This window comes from Fonsecaea nubica, assembly GCF_001646965.1.
Source record: "Fonsecaea nubica strain CBS 269.64 chromosome Unknown Scaff12, whole genome shotgun sequence".
Lineage (NCBI taxonomy): Eukaryota > Fungi > Ascomycota > Eurotiomycetes > Chaetothyriales > Herpotrichiellaceae > Fonsecaea > Fonsecaea nubica.
The window spans coordinates 221,200-235,300 of NW_019173685.1; the positions used below are offsets into that span (position 1 = coordinate 221,200).

The following is a 14,101-nucleotide window of genomic DNA, read 5'->3' on the forward strand; positions in this document are numbered from 1 at the left end:
TCTCTTGTTCGGGCGGGCCGCCGAGGTCAACCAAAGTACATACCTACCTGGGGGCCAAATGCTCTCCCGCAATGTGTTTTATGATCATCCAATGCATTTCCTGCTCTGATCAACCAGTCTAGAGACTTTAAACTCTCCCAAGACGGCGAGACTCTTGCCGTGTTTCGGCCCCTGGCTCGCTTTCACCTGCACCAATCAATCTGGAGCAAGCAAAAAGCGCAGGTTCAGCATTTCCTTCATACTTTCTGGGCTGGAACCGCCACAGCTGTGTCAGGAGCTCTGAAAGGTGTACACTTGCCAGCGAAACCGACGACAATCCTGTCCAGGGTCGGGTTAAAAACAGATCAAACTATGGCATTCCTGACTAATTAAGCCGCTCTTGCTCGAGGCCGAGGACGAGACCCAAACTCTCCGTGTTCGAGGACGCCGACGCTTGAAAGAGTACATGTCGGACGCCCAATATATGCTACCGATGGCGGCCTCACACCCCTCAAGCACTGCCATTCCTGCTGCCAGAGCTTCTTGCGCCCTGCCATCGGCATATCTTCAGCCGCTCTTTGAGGTCAGGGTTTTCAGGCTCTGATTGACAGAATGCTCTGTTTGCTCTTTCTGGCATTAATCGTGGGCGCCACCGCTCAAGACCAGGAGAACATCTTCCTCAACCCGCCGACAAACGGGGTCAACAACGATTTCACGCAAAACCCCACCTATGTCCAAGGGTCGACCATCACGCTTCAGTGGGAAACGACGTACCCATCAACGGACCTGGTGATCTGGCAGAATGGCAATCCAAACAGTCAGCTCTTGACAGGTGAGAAGATTACCTTCCCTGAGACTCCTAACGCACGAATCTTGGGATTGGCTATACTAAGTTGCACGACTGAATTCTATAGCGGGCATCACGACAACGAAACTTAGCTGGACCGTAGGAGCCGGGGCAATCCCGCCCTTTGACCTGAGCGAGGGCAATGTGTTTTTCTTCCAAATGTACAACTCATCAACGTCCACTTTTTTCAGCAGCCATTACTTCAACGTCAGCAATCCGTCGCTAGCTTCGACCACGTCCACCAGTCCCTCGAGCACTACGACACCGCCGACATCCACATCGACCCGAGCACAGAGTTCGTCAGGGAGCAGCTCCTCTACAACATCTAGAGCGACGCCCACGCCAACCGTATCCCCAGAGTCATCTAATGATGGCAGCAGCAGCAGCAGCAGTAGCAATAACAACAACAAGCTTGGAATTGGGCTGGGAATTGGCATCGGGGTCTGCGCATTCCTCATCCTGGTTACTGGGCTAGTGTGGTACTTTTTCAGACGGCGCCGACGGCAGCAGGAGGCGAGAGGACGACCACTGCCGAAAGCAGCCGAGGCGCCGTCGTCAGAGACCGCGTCGGTTTATCCCATCGCCATGGGCTACGGTCACCCACCCCTAGAGCACAGGAGGTACGAACTCGGCTCGATCGCGATGGATCGGACACAAGCGGAACTGGATGGCAGTGGCGTTGGCAGTGGCGGCAGCACCAAGGCTGTGTAGTATAGCGACATCACATCACATTGCCGCACTTCACATCCTTGGGATGAGTGAGGCATGGACACAGGCAGAATAGTAGATATGGGATGGCCCTGTTATGTGTGTACATTATGAGTGGTTTCAGCAGTTCATACCAATCACGCATGCAAGGATATGATAAGACAGCGTTTTGTTCTTTTTGTTCTCTCTCCGACGGACCTCTGAATTAGATATACAGTATAGTTTGACGTTCGCATTCTTCCCTTTACACAGGTTCGAAAACGATCTTTCACACCACCTTTTTAACCACCCCCTTTTCGTAGTCGGAGATGTATTCGGTACATGTACTCTATACCCAGAATCATCTGCACGCACTGGTTTAGTCCAAGTTCATTGGGCACCTTCCTACTGTACGTGGCCTATCTACGTCCGGCTGGGGTTGGATATGGAGGTGTGCCTCCTCAAAGTAACATGGCACGTGGTGCATAAGTGATAGAGACTCCGTCAGTTGCGTACATATATAGCATAATGTCTGTGTTGTGTTTGAATAATCAATCAATCAATCACTTCCTTACGTCAATCATTCATTTCCCATGGGATTTGTGCCTTCCATCTATCTCTTATTGTAGTGTTACACAGACTTTTTACAGTTCAGTCTTTGGTCTGGAGGAGCTCGCGCTCTCGGGGAACTGCACAGTCCAATCCACGCCAATGCTCGTTCCGGGACTCCTGATCACGGCCCAGGCGGCCTTGTTCCCCTGCGCCGCATGATAACTCATGTCGACCTTTCGGGCACCCTTGACCCCGTCCTCTGACACGGTGAGCTCTGTGGTTGACGACCACGCAGCAGGCGCGTTGACCACGATGATCTTCTCAATCTTGACTTCCTTCATCGCCTTCACATACCCAGCAGTCTTTGGTCCTTTCGTGCCAATGTCGCGGCTGCGAAGAGCTCCATCCCCGAATGAGAACTGGCGATGGATATACGCCCCTTGCTGATACTCAAACGTTTCTCCGTCGTCCACGTACAGCGTGCCCTCTGCTGTCTCACCATGTTTATCCAGAACAACCACAAGAGTGTATGGATCCCACTTCATCAACCCGGAGCTCTTTCTCGGTCTGTCTTTGCGGGGAATTATGTGGCCACCTTGCATGAGCAACGGAATCTTGTCCAACGGTGCATCGACCTTGTGCGTCTTGGAACCGCCAGCGTAGATCGTGAAGTCAAAGTAGTCATAGTAATTCTCGTCATCCGACAGGTAGATGTCCACGCTCTCCCCTCCTTCGACGGTGACGGGTTTTACCAACAAGCCAGTGGAGCCGAGGTACATCTGATCGTCAATGCCAAAACCTCGTTCGTCTGATGGATGAACAAAATACTGGGCTCGCACGATAGGGTGTCCATCTGTGGCGGCCTCATGGAATGCTGTATACCATGCCGGCAGGAGTGAATAGCGTAGTCGCAAGGCCTGGGTCATGATACCGGTGTATGGCTCCCCAAGCATATAGGGCTCGCGTCTCCGGGTGTCAATATGTGCATGGCCACGCATGAACGGATAGAAAGCCCCAGCTTGATACCATCTCGTCTGCAGTTCTTTGCTTGGGTTACCAAAGAATCCACCGACATCAGCCCCGGCAAAGGGAAACCCGCCAACCCCTTGGTTGAGAATCATCGGAATCGATGCGGCAAGATGTTCCCAGTTGGCCTGGTTATCACCAGTCCACATTGCCGCAGATCTCTGCGAGCCTGCATAGAACGATCGAGTGAGCACGAATGGCCGCCGAATCTCTCCCTTTTTGCGTTCCAAGAGAGCGTGCCAGGTGGCGTTGTGAAAAGTCATGCCATTGAGGTTGTGTAGGTCTCGGTGCTCCCAGTTGCCGTGGTGTAGGTTATCCCTCGGCATGGTGATTTCCGGGCCATTAAAGACGGATGGCTCATTCATGTCATTCCACAGCCACACATTTGATTGTGTGCCTTTGAATCGATCGAACGTAAATAGTGATTTCCACCAGGCCCTCGCTGCTGGATTGAACGCATCGATCCAATGAGAGCTCCCAGGCCAACACCATCCCTCAAAAATGTTGTTCTCCTTGTTCTTCACCGCCAAACCTTTACTCTTGAGTTCGTCCACGACAAAGTATCCCTCCTTGTTCTTGATGTGTGGGTCGATAATGACAACCAGCTTGCGCTCAGTCTCATCAAGCTGCTTTTCCATCGAGATGGGATCTGGGAAGTTCAACGGATCCCAGGTAAAATACTTCTTATCGTCTGTATATTCAATATCAAGCCAAATGACATCGTAGGGGATGTTGAATTTGTCGAACTTCCGATCAACATCCTTCACGTCCTCGTCGCTGACGTAGTTCCACCTGCATTGATGGTAGGCAATGGCAAACAATGCTGGCATTGCAGTGTAGCCGGTCAGCTCCCCGAATGACTTGGAAACGTCTCCAGGCGTTGGACCGAGCATGACAAACACGTCCAGCAGACCGCTTTCAGACATCCAGTGTGTATGGGTGTCTACGACCCCGCCTGTGAGGCCCAGGGTGAGCGGGTTCGTGTCGTGTTTCGACTTGACAATATCCACCCACGTCTCAGCCGCGTTCAGCCAGAAGATACCAACTGTTGAGTCCTTTTTATGAGCATGCATGAATGGTATCGATCCGTACAAAGTCATCGGAGAGTCGAGCTCGTATTCGAAAACGTCACTGTTGTACATCCGGTACGGTTGGTCGTAGTTCCCATCTCCACCACGGGTTTCCTTCAACGACAAAGGCCCAGCGTGCTCTGGGAGCCCGTACACGTGTCCGTAGCCAGGGAAGGTGATGTCCACCGCGACACTTTCCGGTCCCTTGGGCTTCGAGTCAGTATTACCCCCGAAGCTCTCGTCCCACCAGGTACTTTCATCATCCGTTGCTTCGATGGGCTGTGCTTCGGTACTGTTCTCATCCGCAGCAGGTTTCTCAACCTTGGGCCGCCAATGCTCAACATTCAAGAAGCCTCGTCCATTGAACACGACATGTTTCTCTTCACCGGACCAAAACTCTATTCCAAAGGGTGCGTGTCGGATAACCGCCTTTAAGTGGCCGTTGGCTCCCCACGATACTTCTGTCACATCTTTCGATACCTTTTTCATTGAAGCGGTCGTCTGAGGTTGGAGACCGCCTCCGGTAAGGGCCCAGGCAGCGGCTTCATTGTATCTCTCCTTCCTGGCGACACTGCCATGCCGCAGCTCAATCTCACCTTTCCTCCTCTTTTCTTCGTCGACGGTGACACGAACGTTTCCGTGGTCAAGGAAAGTTATCGTTAAGGGCAATTTGACTGCGTCACCATCGGCCAGCGATTTGATAACGGAGCCATCCATGCGGCCATCCTTGAACTTGATCGAGGCCGCATCCAGTTGGTAAGGAGAGGATTCAGGGTTGCCCTTCTCTGTCATGGAATCCGCAAGAGCTCTATTTCTCTTACAGAAGCCAGATTGGTCACAACGCTTGAAGTCGTGGTGTTTGACCATTACTGTGATCTGTCAACATGTATGTCTCACCAAACCGGTTCGCATATAAACACTTGCCTGCGGGAGAAACAAAGAACAACAAAAGGAGAAAGGAGAGGCATGAGATCGACCACGACGTCGACCTCCTCGAAGACCGAGCCATTCTTGTGACTGAGACTTGTTGAAGGGCCCAATCTCGCAAAAGGTACCTGAGTATCCAAGTCAAGGGTTGGGCGTGGTCGTGAGATACTGTGCCAGCAACATGTAAATGTGTCCAGTGTCAATAGGCCCGAGATGTGCCTGGGACTGGTTTAGCTTCGCCTAGAGTTCCTCTCACTAAGCGGACCCCTGCATTGACCCAAGGAGCCACAAGCCTTGCCCCTCCAAACATCACCACTTTTTCCCCCACTTGATGGAACAAATATTTTTGTCCAGTTCTCTTTTCCGTTCACTACACTGCCTTTCTCTCAGTCACTCTACCCTCAGAACTACGCATCTTGCCAAACTTTTCAAACGTGCACATCAAAATGTCTTCTAGCGAACAGACGTAAGCACACCACACTGTCCTGTGGCTCGGGTCCAACACTAACGTTGAGCAGCTTCATTGCTGTCAAGCCTGATGGCGTTCAGGTAAGAAAAAGCCGTCCTTCGCATCAGTATGGTCTCGATATTGACAATGTTCACCAGCGTGGCCTTGTTGGCGACATCCTGAGCCGATTCGAGAAGCGCGGGTGAGCGAAAATCTCCATACTGAATAACCAAAAAGAGAAGAGCCAGAGACTAAAGAGCGGTGAAGATACAAGTTGGTTGCCATCAAGATGGTGTCCCCTTCCAAGGAGCACCTCGAGAAGCACTACGAAGACCTCTCGGACAAGCCTTTCTTCAAGGGCCTCGTTAGCTGTATGAAGGCTCTCTACAAGTGGACATCGAATGAGCCGGCTGATAGAATATCGCAGACATGTTGAGCGGTCCGATCGTAGCCATGGTCTGGGAAGGTCGTGATGCTTGCAAGACTGGTCGATGTAAGTTGCCCAAGACCTTGTTGAAGGATGCATAATACTGACTGCGGGTGCAAGCCATCCTCGGTGCCACCAACCCTCTCGCTTCTGCCCCTGGAACAATTCGAGGTGACTATGCTATCGACGTCGGCCGGAATGTCTGCCACGGCTCCGACGGTGTTGAGAGTGCAAAGAAGGAGATTGCACTGTGGTTTAAGCCTGAGGAACTCCAGAGCTGGAAGTCTGCCCAGCATGACTGGATCTACGAGAAGGCATGAACAACCAGTCTCATCAACTCGCACGCGAACTGTAACTCCGAGCTTGGGCCACTTGAATAAGGCGCCTACAACGATGTCAGCGACAGTGATGAGTCCCGAGCGAAATCAAGAGATAGACTTACCGGAGTTGAGAAATGACACAAAATGATGATTGCATACAGCGTTCTGTTGTTTATTCAGTGTCACGCCGGCTACCACTCTATAATCAAGTCACAGCAAGGTATCATTTCGTTGACCTTCGAAACAGTGTTTTCGTGGCATTCCCAACCGGAATGATGGCGATCCGTGCAAACCATGGCGAACCCCAAACGCTAATGAGGAGGCGCAAAGGTAACAATATTTTCACCAAGGTGTACGCGGTCGCGAACTCGACTACCCATCTTGTGGCGCTTTCTCCTCGATTGAACCACCGCGAGACTGTTTCTTTGTGGCTTTCAAAACTGTGTGCATTGCCCTTCTGTGTCTCCTCTTCGACTCTGATCTCGTCTTTTTCAGTGATCCATCCTTTCTTCCGAAAATATCGCGCAAACTTCTCCACACCTGCAGAGATCCAAGCCCCTTCAGCAAAGTAGGGAGGGAGCCAGTTCCAGTAGTGGAAAGCCCCTGCGAGCCCGAATAGTGGTATGACCGCTGTTATTTCATGAAGGATAATGAAGGCTGTAATGTGTGACACTGGCGCCTGTCGCAGGCCAGTGACTGTCGGTCGGAGGAACCTCGGGGTGCGTTCAATGAAGCGATCGAAGCGGGTTCTGAGGGCAGCTTGGTCGTCTTTGAGCTTCGGTGATGTAGGAGGGTCTGTTTTAGGGGTGGACAGCCAACGCCGCAGAAGAGGATTTCGGGTACGAGGACCGACGGCCCTGCTAAGCGAGTGCTTGAGCATCGTGAGGATGCCAGGTCGCAGTGAAGAAAACCCAGCAACCAGCAACTCATGTTGTCCCTGCGCCGTCCTCGTTGATGGGAATGCACCACCGTAAAATAAACGGTGGATCATATGTAGTAACCCCTCTGCCCCTTCATGTTGAGATCTCCAACTGTTATCAGTAAAGTCGCTCTCATCGCTCTCTCACCCTTTTAGACGCCGCTCCTGTCATCACTGGGACATCCATAGTCCTACCCACATCTCGCAGGCAGCCCAGATACATGTCTGGTATGTCCACGCAAGCGACCGCGTAGATGGACAGGCTGAACACGACGAACTCACTCCTAGCGGGAACATTGGCACCAGGCTGAAACGATTCACAATATATATGTTCGATCCGCTTTAGAATCATCACAGCTGTCCCCTTTGGCCCCTTTGGGCTTCACAAGTCGCGGAATTTTGGAATAAGTACTCTCATCATGGATCAGCTCGTTGCCGAACTGGTGGACCATCTCTGTCTGTTCTTGGATCAAAACTCCCTGTGCTCGTTCCGCCTGACTTGCAAGGCATTTGGTGCCATTGCCGAGGAGCATCTCTTCCGTGACTTCGAGTTTCGTCTCTTCCCCAGTCATCATAGACTTTACCAGCTGGAGCAACTGGCAGCTACACCCTCGATAGCCTCCCGCCTACGTTGTGTCTCTTTCGAATCTGGTATCCAGCTGGAATACGCCGACTATCGGTACTGGCAGGCCGAAGTGTATCACGACAAGCAGAGAGCCTGGGAGCGAAGCCTTGTTGGTGCCACCAGGGACGATTACACGCAGTTTCATGAACGTCTTCAAGCCAGGTTCACCACGGACCTAGCTCGTCGTTACGATCTGTACCGCTGGCATCTCGATCAACAAGCAGCATCCATGGCTGAACCCCGTGTGAGAAATGTCCTCATGCGGGTAATCGGCATGCTCGGGGAGTCAAACTCGGCCCTGCGATTCAAGCTGATCATGGCCGAGCCTCAAATCCGGTTGGAAGAGCTCGAAGCGTTCGATCCTGAACAGTACGCAAACGACAAACCCTATGATCCCGATCCGCGGCGCAGAGTTGCAAATCGTCGCCAACACTGCCTGGATCACTTTGTCAATTTCCTCCAGGCCGCGAAGCTTTCGGGATGTGAAGTGGCTGACCTCACTGCAATCGACATCCCCCAGCAACTTCTTGCCGTGGGTCCTCTTCATGGATCCCATGTGCTGGAAGAAACCTTTCAGGGTCTGAAGAAACTCCGCATGAAAATCAGTTCCTTCCCCCATAGTGACTGGCTTTCTCGTAGTGGAACTGGACAAATCTATTTTGGCGGGAGGAATGTGGCTGCAAAAAGCCTCAGGGTGTTGTTGAACCAAACCTCGCAGCTGGAGCACTTGGACTTGGAATTCCCAGCTGGACTCGAGGCCGAGTATTCGTTTGATCTTTTTGATAGGACCAACATCGACCGCTTCCCTCGGTTGTGGCTCCCACATCTCAAGTCTCTGACACTCAGTCTTTTCAGGTGTACTTGGACAGACTTGAAAGCTTTTTTGGACGAGGGCAGGAATCTTGACTCATTGGTGATGAAGGATTGTCGACTTGAGACAGGGTCATTGATAGATTTGCTCGAGTATCTGCGCCGGAGACATCTTGGGAAGGTTCAGCTTCTTGGAAGCTGGTATGTCGATGTAAGTTGGCCCCAAACCCTGGCGCAGTTGGATGGTCCTTTGTGCCAACGACTCTTGCCATTTTGGAACCATTTTGTTCAGGCTGACAATGTTATAGGAGGACTGCGGTGAATGGCACTCGCACAGTGAGGAGGATTTCACAAGTTGCTTTGCGACGAACTCATACGAGGGCCCCTATGCTCATTCAGGAATGCGGTCGAGGATAGAAGAGTTCATCACTGGCAAAGGAGAGTGTCCCTTGCCACGGTGGACAACAGAAGATGACCCTCCTCGACTGTGGGAAATCGATTCGGATACGAGCTGGCACTTTATTCCGGGACAGCCTCATCGCTAGATACGCATACCTGTCCAGGCGGAACTCCCCTCGGGCAATGCAGGCTGCGAACACGTCGTAAGGCTGTTCTTCACTGACTTCTCCCGTGCCGCAGAGAAGACAACCACATTCATGAATACTGCTCGCCAGGCGTTAAGGTTGCTATATATTTCAATTTTCACAGAAGGCCCGCTGTCATTGAAGTTCGTTCTCCCGTGCAAACTTCGCCGATCTCACCAAGCGACTGCTACCGTGGCCTGCTTCTACCACCTCTAGGTCTTGGGGATCATCAATTTCCTGCCTTGTTTGGTTTGGGTCACACATGTACGAATGCTTTGGCACAGGTCGATCGCTGCTGCTGGGTGTTTGACTTCGTCGTGAGTCCATCCCATTCAGCCTTTTGAGACAACCGTTTCAATGAGATTGGATAACGAAATGTATTAGGGACTGCTCAGCCTTATGGAGCGCAGTCTTGGAGGATTAGACATAGCACGGTCGGTATCAATATACCAAAGTCCATATCCGTTTCCAGACTCGAGCATTGAACTGAGTCGCGACTAAGCCATGGTGAACTGTGGCTGTGCCGACCAATCATGAGATACTGGTGACATGGAGAATCACGTGCATTCAGTCACACAACTCCTCATGACAACCTGCCTTGCCTGCTTGCTTGGTACTCGTACTCATACTCTACTGTCTTATTGTTAGTTGTCGCCCGTGGTCAATCTCTACTGTAAGGTTATGTTCCTAGGAAATAAGCCTTGCCGACTCGCTGCCTTGGCTTCTGTGGATTGGCCGTTTCGGTTACGAGCAGAGACGGAATGCGCCGCCGCTTCGACGCCTATCAAAACACTATCCCCTCTCCGGACGAATGTCCCCCGAACCTGTGCGAGTCGCACATCGGGCACATCGACAAATACCGAAGACCCCCTTGGACATGAGGCAAGTGGTCGAAATGTCTACTGATCCTAGGTAGAGGCGTGATTTGCTGCCTCGCTAGTCGTGAAGTAGCAGTTACATTCAGATGCCTTGTCTTATCACCCTTGGGCAGGCATTCTGCCTTGAGTCCTGGGCAGCACTAGCTTAACAGCGCCCGTTTCGAGGCTTGGATGGCAGTCAACCGGCGTGATGTCGCGTACCTAGCCCGTCACTAGCCTTGCGGCGGTTCGCCAGGTTGTCTTGGTTGCCCTCCCATTGTCACTGGCTGCAGAGGTGTTTGTGTTTGTGCACACTGTGCACTAGAGGGGTGGAAAATGCAAGAACGCAGTACTCCAGAGTCCGACCCTTCCCGGTACAAGCATTGCGGGCGAGGCTCAGGCGGGGTGTAACAGATTAAAGACGGTGGTCTGCCACTGTTTAGTGAAAGAGGTGGGCTTCTCAATTACTACGTTGCCTCGACTTCGAGGTCCTGCTGGGAACGCGCAGTCTTTGTGGGATTCGTACCACGATTCCGGGTCGAATAAAGCTCAAGCAGCTTCTCCAGATGGCGGCAGGGTCTTTTCTTCATTCCATTGCCCTCCTGGCTACCTCGACCTTGCTGCTGCACCAATCCGTGGCGCAAAATGTCTCGCTAACGGTCGACCTTGATGCCCTGAACCCTTTAAACACATGTAACCGAGGGTATGGAAAAAGTAAGCCCGTGCCCAAGATACTCGTCAAAAACAGACTGATCAGATTCTAGTCGTGACCGTGGACAACAAAGTCTATATCTACGGAGGAGTCAGCATCGTGTCAAACGGCACGACAAATACCTTGTGGATACTCAGTGAGCCCTGGCCCTCCTCCCGTCAAATGGCCTTGAAGTGATGTGATGGAATTTATTGCAGACCGGTACCTTCGCACTGTGGACTTTTCAAGCTCGCGCGATTTGTCCGATCCATCTCTGATCACGGTCGAACCTCTTCCCGATTTTGTGCCAACTTTTGACGAGGGGGCCTTCTGGGAAGATGGTCGGAAGCTCTATGTTGTGGCTGGTTTGCAGGGATGCTGGTATCACCTCACGGACCAGGGAACGTTCGTGGACTCGGACTGGAGCCTCGCCGAACTGTCGGGCCAAAGCATATACTATTATGACGTCGAGTCGGGCCAATGGTCGGTGGACACTGCACTGCAGAATAATTCGCAGACGGGTCTGCCGATAGAATCGCCATTCTCTTGGAACTATTACGGGTGGAACTCACGTCGTGCAATAGGTTACGTCCACAATGGCATCAGGGCTGCCGGGCACAAGCGCCTGAACCCCAACACCGACGTCTACATTCTCGACCCGGGAGTTTACCAAATTGGGGAAAAGTTTATCGCGTCCTTCGATACCATTGACTGGACTTGGACCAACAAGACTATCTCGTCGGACCTTGTGGAAGAGTGGAGTGAACGTGGCAACTTGGTGTTTCTCCCTGGGACCGAGTCAGACACGGGTGGACTAGCCGTCGCCCTGGGAGGTGACACAAGACCTGTGAGTGCGTTGCTGTTGTCGCGAGACTCTTGAACCCCTGATTGACCCACGTACCGACGCAGAGCACCCAATATTTGAGCTTGAGACGAATTCTCATGTACGATTCGGGGGCAGACGAGTGGTTTGAGCAAGACACCACGGCCGAAGGGGGAACGTATCCTGCGCCACGTGGCTCCTTCTGTTCTGTCGCCCTGAGCGCGGCGGATGGCAGCAGCCACAATATCTACATATATGGTGGACTGCAAGCCAGCAGCGACGACGCGCTCGGTGATATCTGGATCCTCACGCTGCCGGCGTTCCATTGGATTCCTGTCAGCACAAGCTCGGTCCCGCGGTCTGCCCCGGCCTGTGGCGTGGTGGCGGATAGGTATCTGGTCACATATGGCGGGATGCTTGAGTCGATCAAATGGCCGATCCCGTCGCGATACGAATGGCCATGCGATCAAGAGCAATCTGGTCTGAGATTGTTCGACATGACACACCTGAATTGGACATCGACTTATGAAGCCCCGCCTCAGGTGTCTTCTGGGACGTCGAACTTATATGCCATCCCCAGCCAAGTGTACGGCATCATCGGCGGACATGCAAGTGGCGGTGCGACCGTGACGACCCCCAGTGCCGGGTTTGGGACGAACACCGCACTAGCCTCGATCTTTGCCAACGCCGTCAAAGTTTCGAGCACTCCTTCCAGTAGCAGCAGCACAGCTTCGGGTGTTACTCGCACAGGTTCGGTGACAGCTTCGGCCACCACCAGTGCCGCCACAACAGCCGGGTCATCACATTCGAGCCATTCCCATGCCGGAGCGATCGCCGGTGGCGTGGTGGGTGGTGTCGCCGGCCTTGCGATTATCCTTGTCGCCGGATTCTGGTTCCTCCGGCGGAGAAGAAGGAAGAGGATCATCCCTGCCGCCCCCGAGGCGAGCAAGGACCCCGGTCCACATGAGACGGACGGGATCAGCTTGCGCAAGGTCGACAGCAGTACGGGGAAATACGAGGCTGACGGAAACGCGATGCACGAGGTTGATGGGACTGAAAGGCAAGAAGCTGATGGAAACGAGCGGTACGAGGCTGATGGGACGGAGACGACGGCGAGAGCGACTGGTCTGGGAGGGACTCATGAGCTCGAGGCGCCTTTGAGATGAGTTTCCTGGTTGTCGGTTCATGTTATCACGCACGTTATGAAAGTACCTCGTATAGTATAATTAGTTCATGGTCTGGTCATGACACGTCTCACCGCATAGTGTAACCCAGTATCGCTTCTCTACCCGTAGTGATCAGCCGCGGGTCGTTTGGTATTAGTACCTTGGGTAGCGAGAGTGGAAATGGAGATGGAAATGGAATATGGGGAACTGACCGTGTATAAGCGTGTTAGAACTCGGCCAGATCTATCGGCTTTTCGGGCTGCTTTTATAGTCACCTCTCCAACTCCCACCGGAACTTGGTCGCGCTCGGCTAAAGCGGCCACACAGCTTACTAACAAACCAACCATCAGGCCGGAGCCACGGTGCCAATTGCATCTCCGGGGGTCCCAGGTTCTGACAGAACGCACCGAAAATCCAACCTCGTAGTATTATTATTCACAAGCCTCGTCTAACGGATATCACAGGGTCTCATAGGGCTCAGCAAAAGGACTAGGTGCTTACAAGAGCCCCCACGCAAAAACCTGACTCAACATTCGCCAACGATCGAGCCTTTCCACTTCGCGCAACTTTCGCCTTCTTTCGCAGCTAATCAGGTCCTGAAGCTGGGGGAGTTGAGTTTCGTCCCAAGAGTATTGTGCCAAATACCAAGTTGCTAGCACAGAGGAAGAGCAAAAGGAGTAGGTGGTCGATGGATTTGTGGATGGCCTGATAATACGAGTTAGTAACGAACCAACCGACCAACCAGGAAGAGGTATGAATTTCTGGAATGGGATATGGTATGATATGATATATTTTGTACTCGGTATGCTCTACCCGACTCGTATAAAGAGCCGATACAGTCTCTCTTTTTTCTTTTCTGACCGACCCTTGGCTCTGCAGACAGAGAGAAGGACCTTGTGATTTTTGGTCTCGGAATATATTAAACAGCTTGACAGTTTGACAGACAGACGCACAGAGTTCTGTACCTGGCAAGTCTAACCCGTCACAGACCCAATGTTCTGTATGATGCCATAATCACATCGAGGCTAATTCTGCACACTCCAGATATTCTTCGCTATTATTACCACCACCACCACGACCACCAACACCAACTATTCCATTCCATCCACACCCGCGCGGCTTGAGACGGCAACGAGAACAAGTCCTGATCGTCCTCATACGTTTTGGGCTGCTACCCGTTCAGGAGCGTGATTGTGGTTGTGGTTGTGATTTTGATTGTGGAATCTGGCATGATCGTGCGAGACACTCGCGCCTCTTGATTTGTCGTCGTCCTGTTGGTGTCTCGAGCTATTGTTGGTTTCAAACTTGGGGTTGCCCCTCCTTGAGGATCGGCTCCGCCGCCA

The 14,101-nt window shown here is 52.4% G+C and overlaps 6 protein-coding genes across 6 annotated transcripts; 4 read left to right on the forward strand and 2 right to left on the reverse strand.

Annotated features, from left to right (window-relative positions):
- Positions 1–591: 591 nt before the first annotated feature.
- Positions 592–1,537, forward strand: AYO20_02756 (hypothetical protein; the record flags this gene model as incomplete). Its single annotated transcript, XM_022641060.1, has 2 exons — positions 592–811; positions 894–1,537. 2 exons carry the CDS (start codon positions 592–594, stop codon positions 1,535–1,537), a joined length of 864 nt encoding a protein of 287 aa, XP_022502935.1.
- Positions 1,538–2,157: 620 nt separating this feature from the next.
- On the reverse strand, positions 2,158–5,028 carry AYO20_02757 (hypothetical protein; the record flags this gene model as incomplete). The annotated part of the gene is made up of 1 exon (XM_022641061.1): positions 2,158–5,028. One exon carries the CDS (start codon positions 5,026–5,028, stop codon positions 2,158–2,160), a length of 2,871 nt encoding a protein of 956 aa, XP_022502936.1.
- A 506-nt stretch (positions 5,029–5,534) lies between these two features.
- AYO20_02758 (nucleoside diphosphate kinase) lies at positions 5,535–6,283 on the forward strand (the record flags this gene model as incomplete). The annotated part of the gene is made up of 6 exons (XM_022641062.1): positions 5,535–5,554; positions 5,607–5,637; positions 5,695–5,738; positions 5,804–5,907; positions 5,964–6,029; positions 6,084–6,283. The coding sequence occupies 6 exons, from the start codon at positions 5,535–5,537 to the stop codon at positions 6,281–6,283; spliced, it is 465 nt and encodes a 154-aa protein (XP_022502937.1).
- A 223-nt stretch (positions 6,284–6,506) lies between these two features.
- Positions 6,507–7,163, reverse strand: AYO20_02759 (hypothetical protein; the record flags this gene model as incomplete). The annotated part of the gene is made up of 1 exon (XM_022641063.1): positions 6,507–7,163. The coding sequence occupies one exon, from the start codon at positions 7,161–7,163 to the stop codon at positions 6,507–6,509; it is 657 nt and encodes a 218-aa protein (XP_022502938.1).
- Positions 7,164–7,621: 458 nt separating this feature from the next.
- On the forward strand, positions 7,622–9,182 carry AYO20_02760 (hypothetical protein; the record flags this gene model as incomplete). The annotated part of the gene is made up of 2 exons (XM_022641064.1): positions 7,622–8,848; positions 8,946–9,182. The coding sequence occupies 2 exons, from the start codon at positions 7,622–7,624 to the stop codon at positions 9,180–9,182; spliced, it is 1,464 nt and encodes a 487-aa protein (XP_022502939.1).
- Positions 9,183–10,644: 1,462 nt separating this feature from the next.
- AYO20_02761 (hypothetical protein) lies at positions 10,645–12,758 on the forward strand (the record flags this gene model as incomplete). Its single annotated transcript, XM_022641065.1, has 4 exons — positions 10,645–10,792; positions 10,843–10,926; positions 10,988–11,616; positions 11,679–12,758. 4 exons carry the CDS (start codon positions 10,645–10,647, stop codon positions 12,756–12,758), a joined length of 1,941 nt encoding a protein of 646 aa, XP_022502940.1.
- Positions 12,759–14,101: the final 1,343 nt, after the last annotated feature.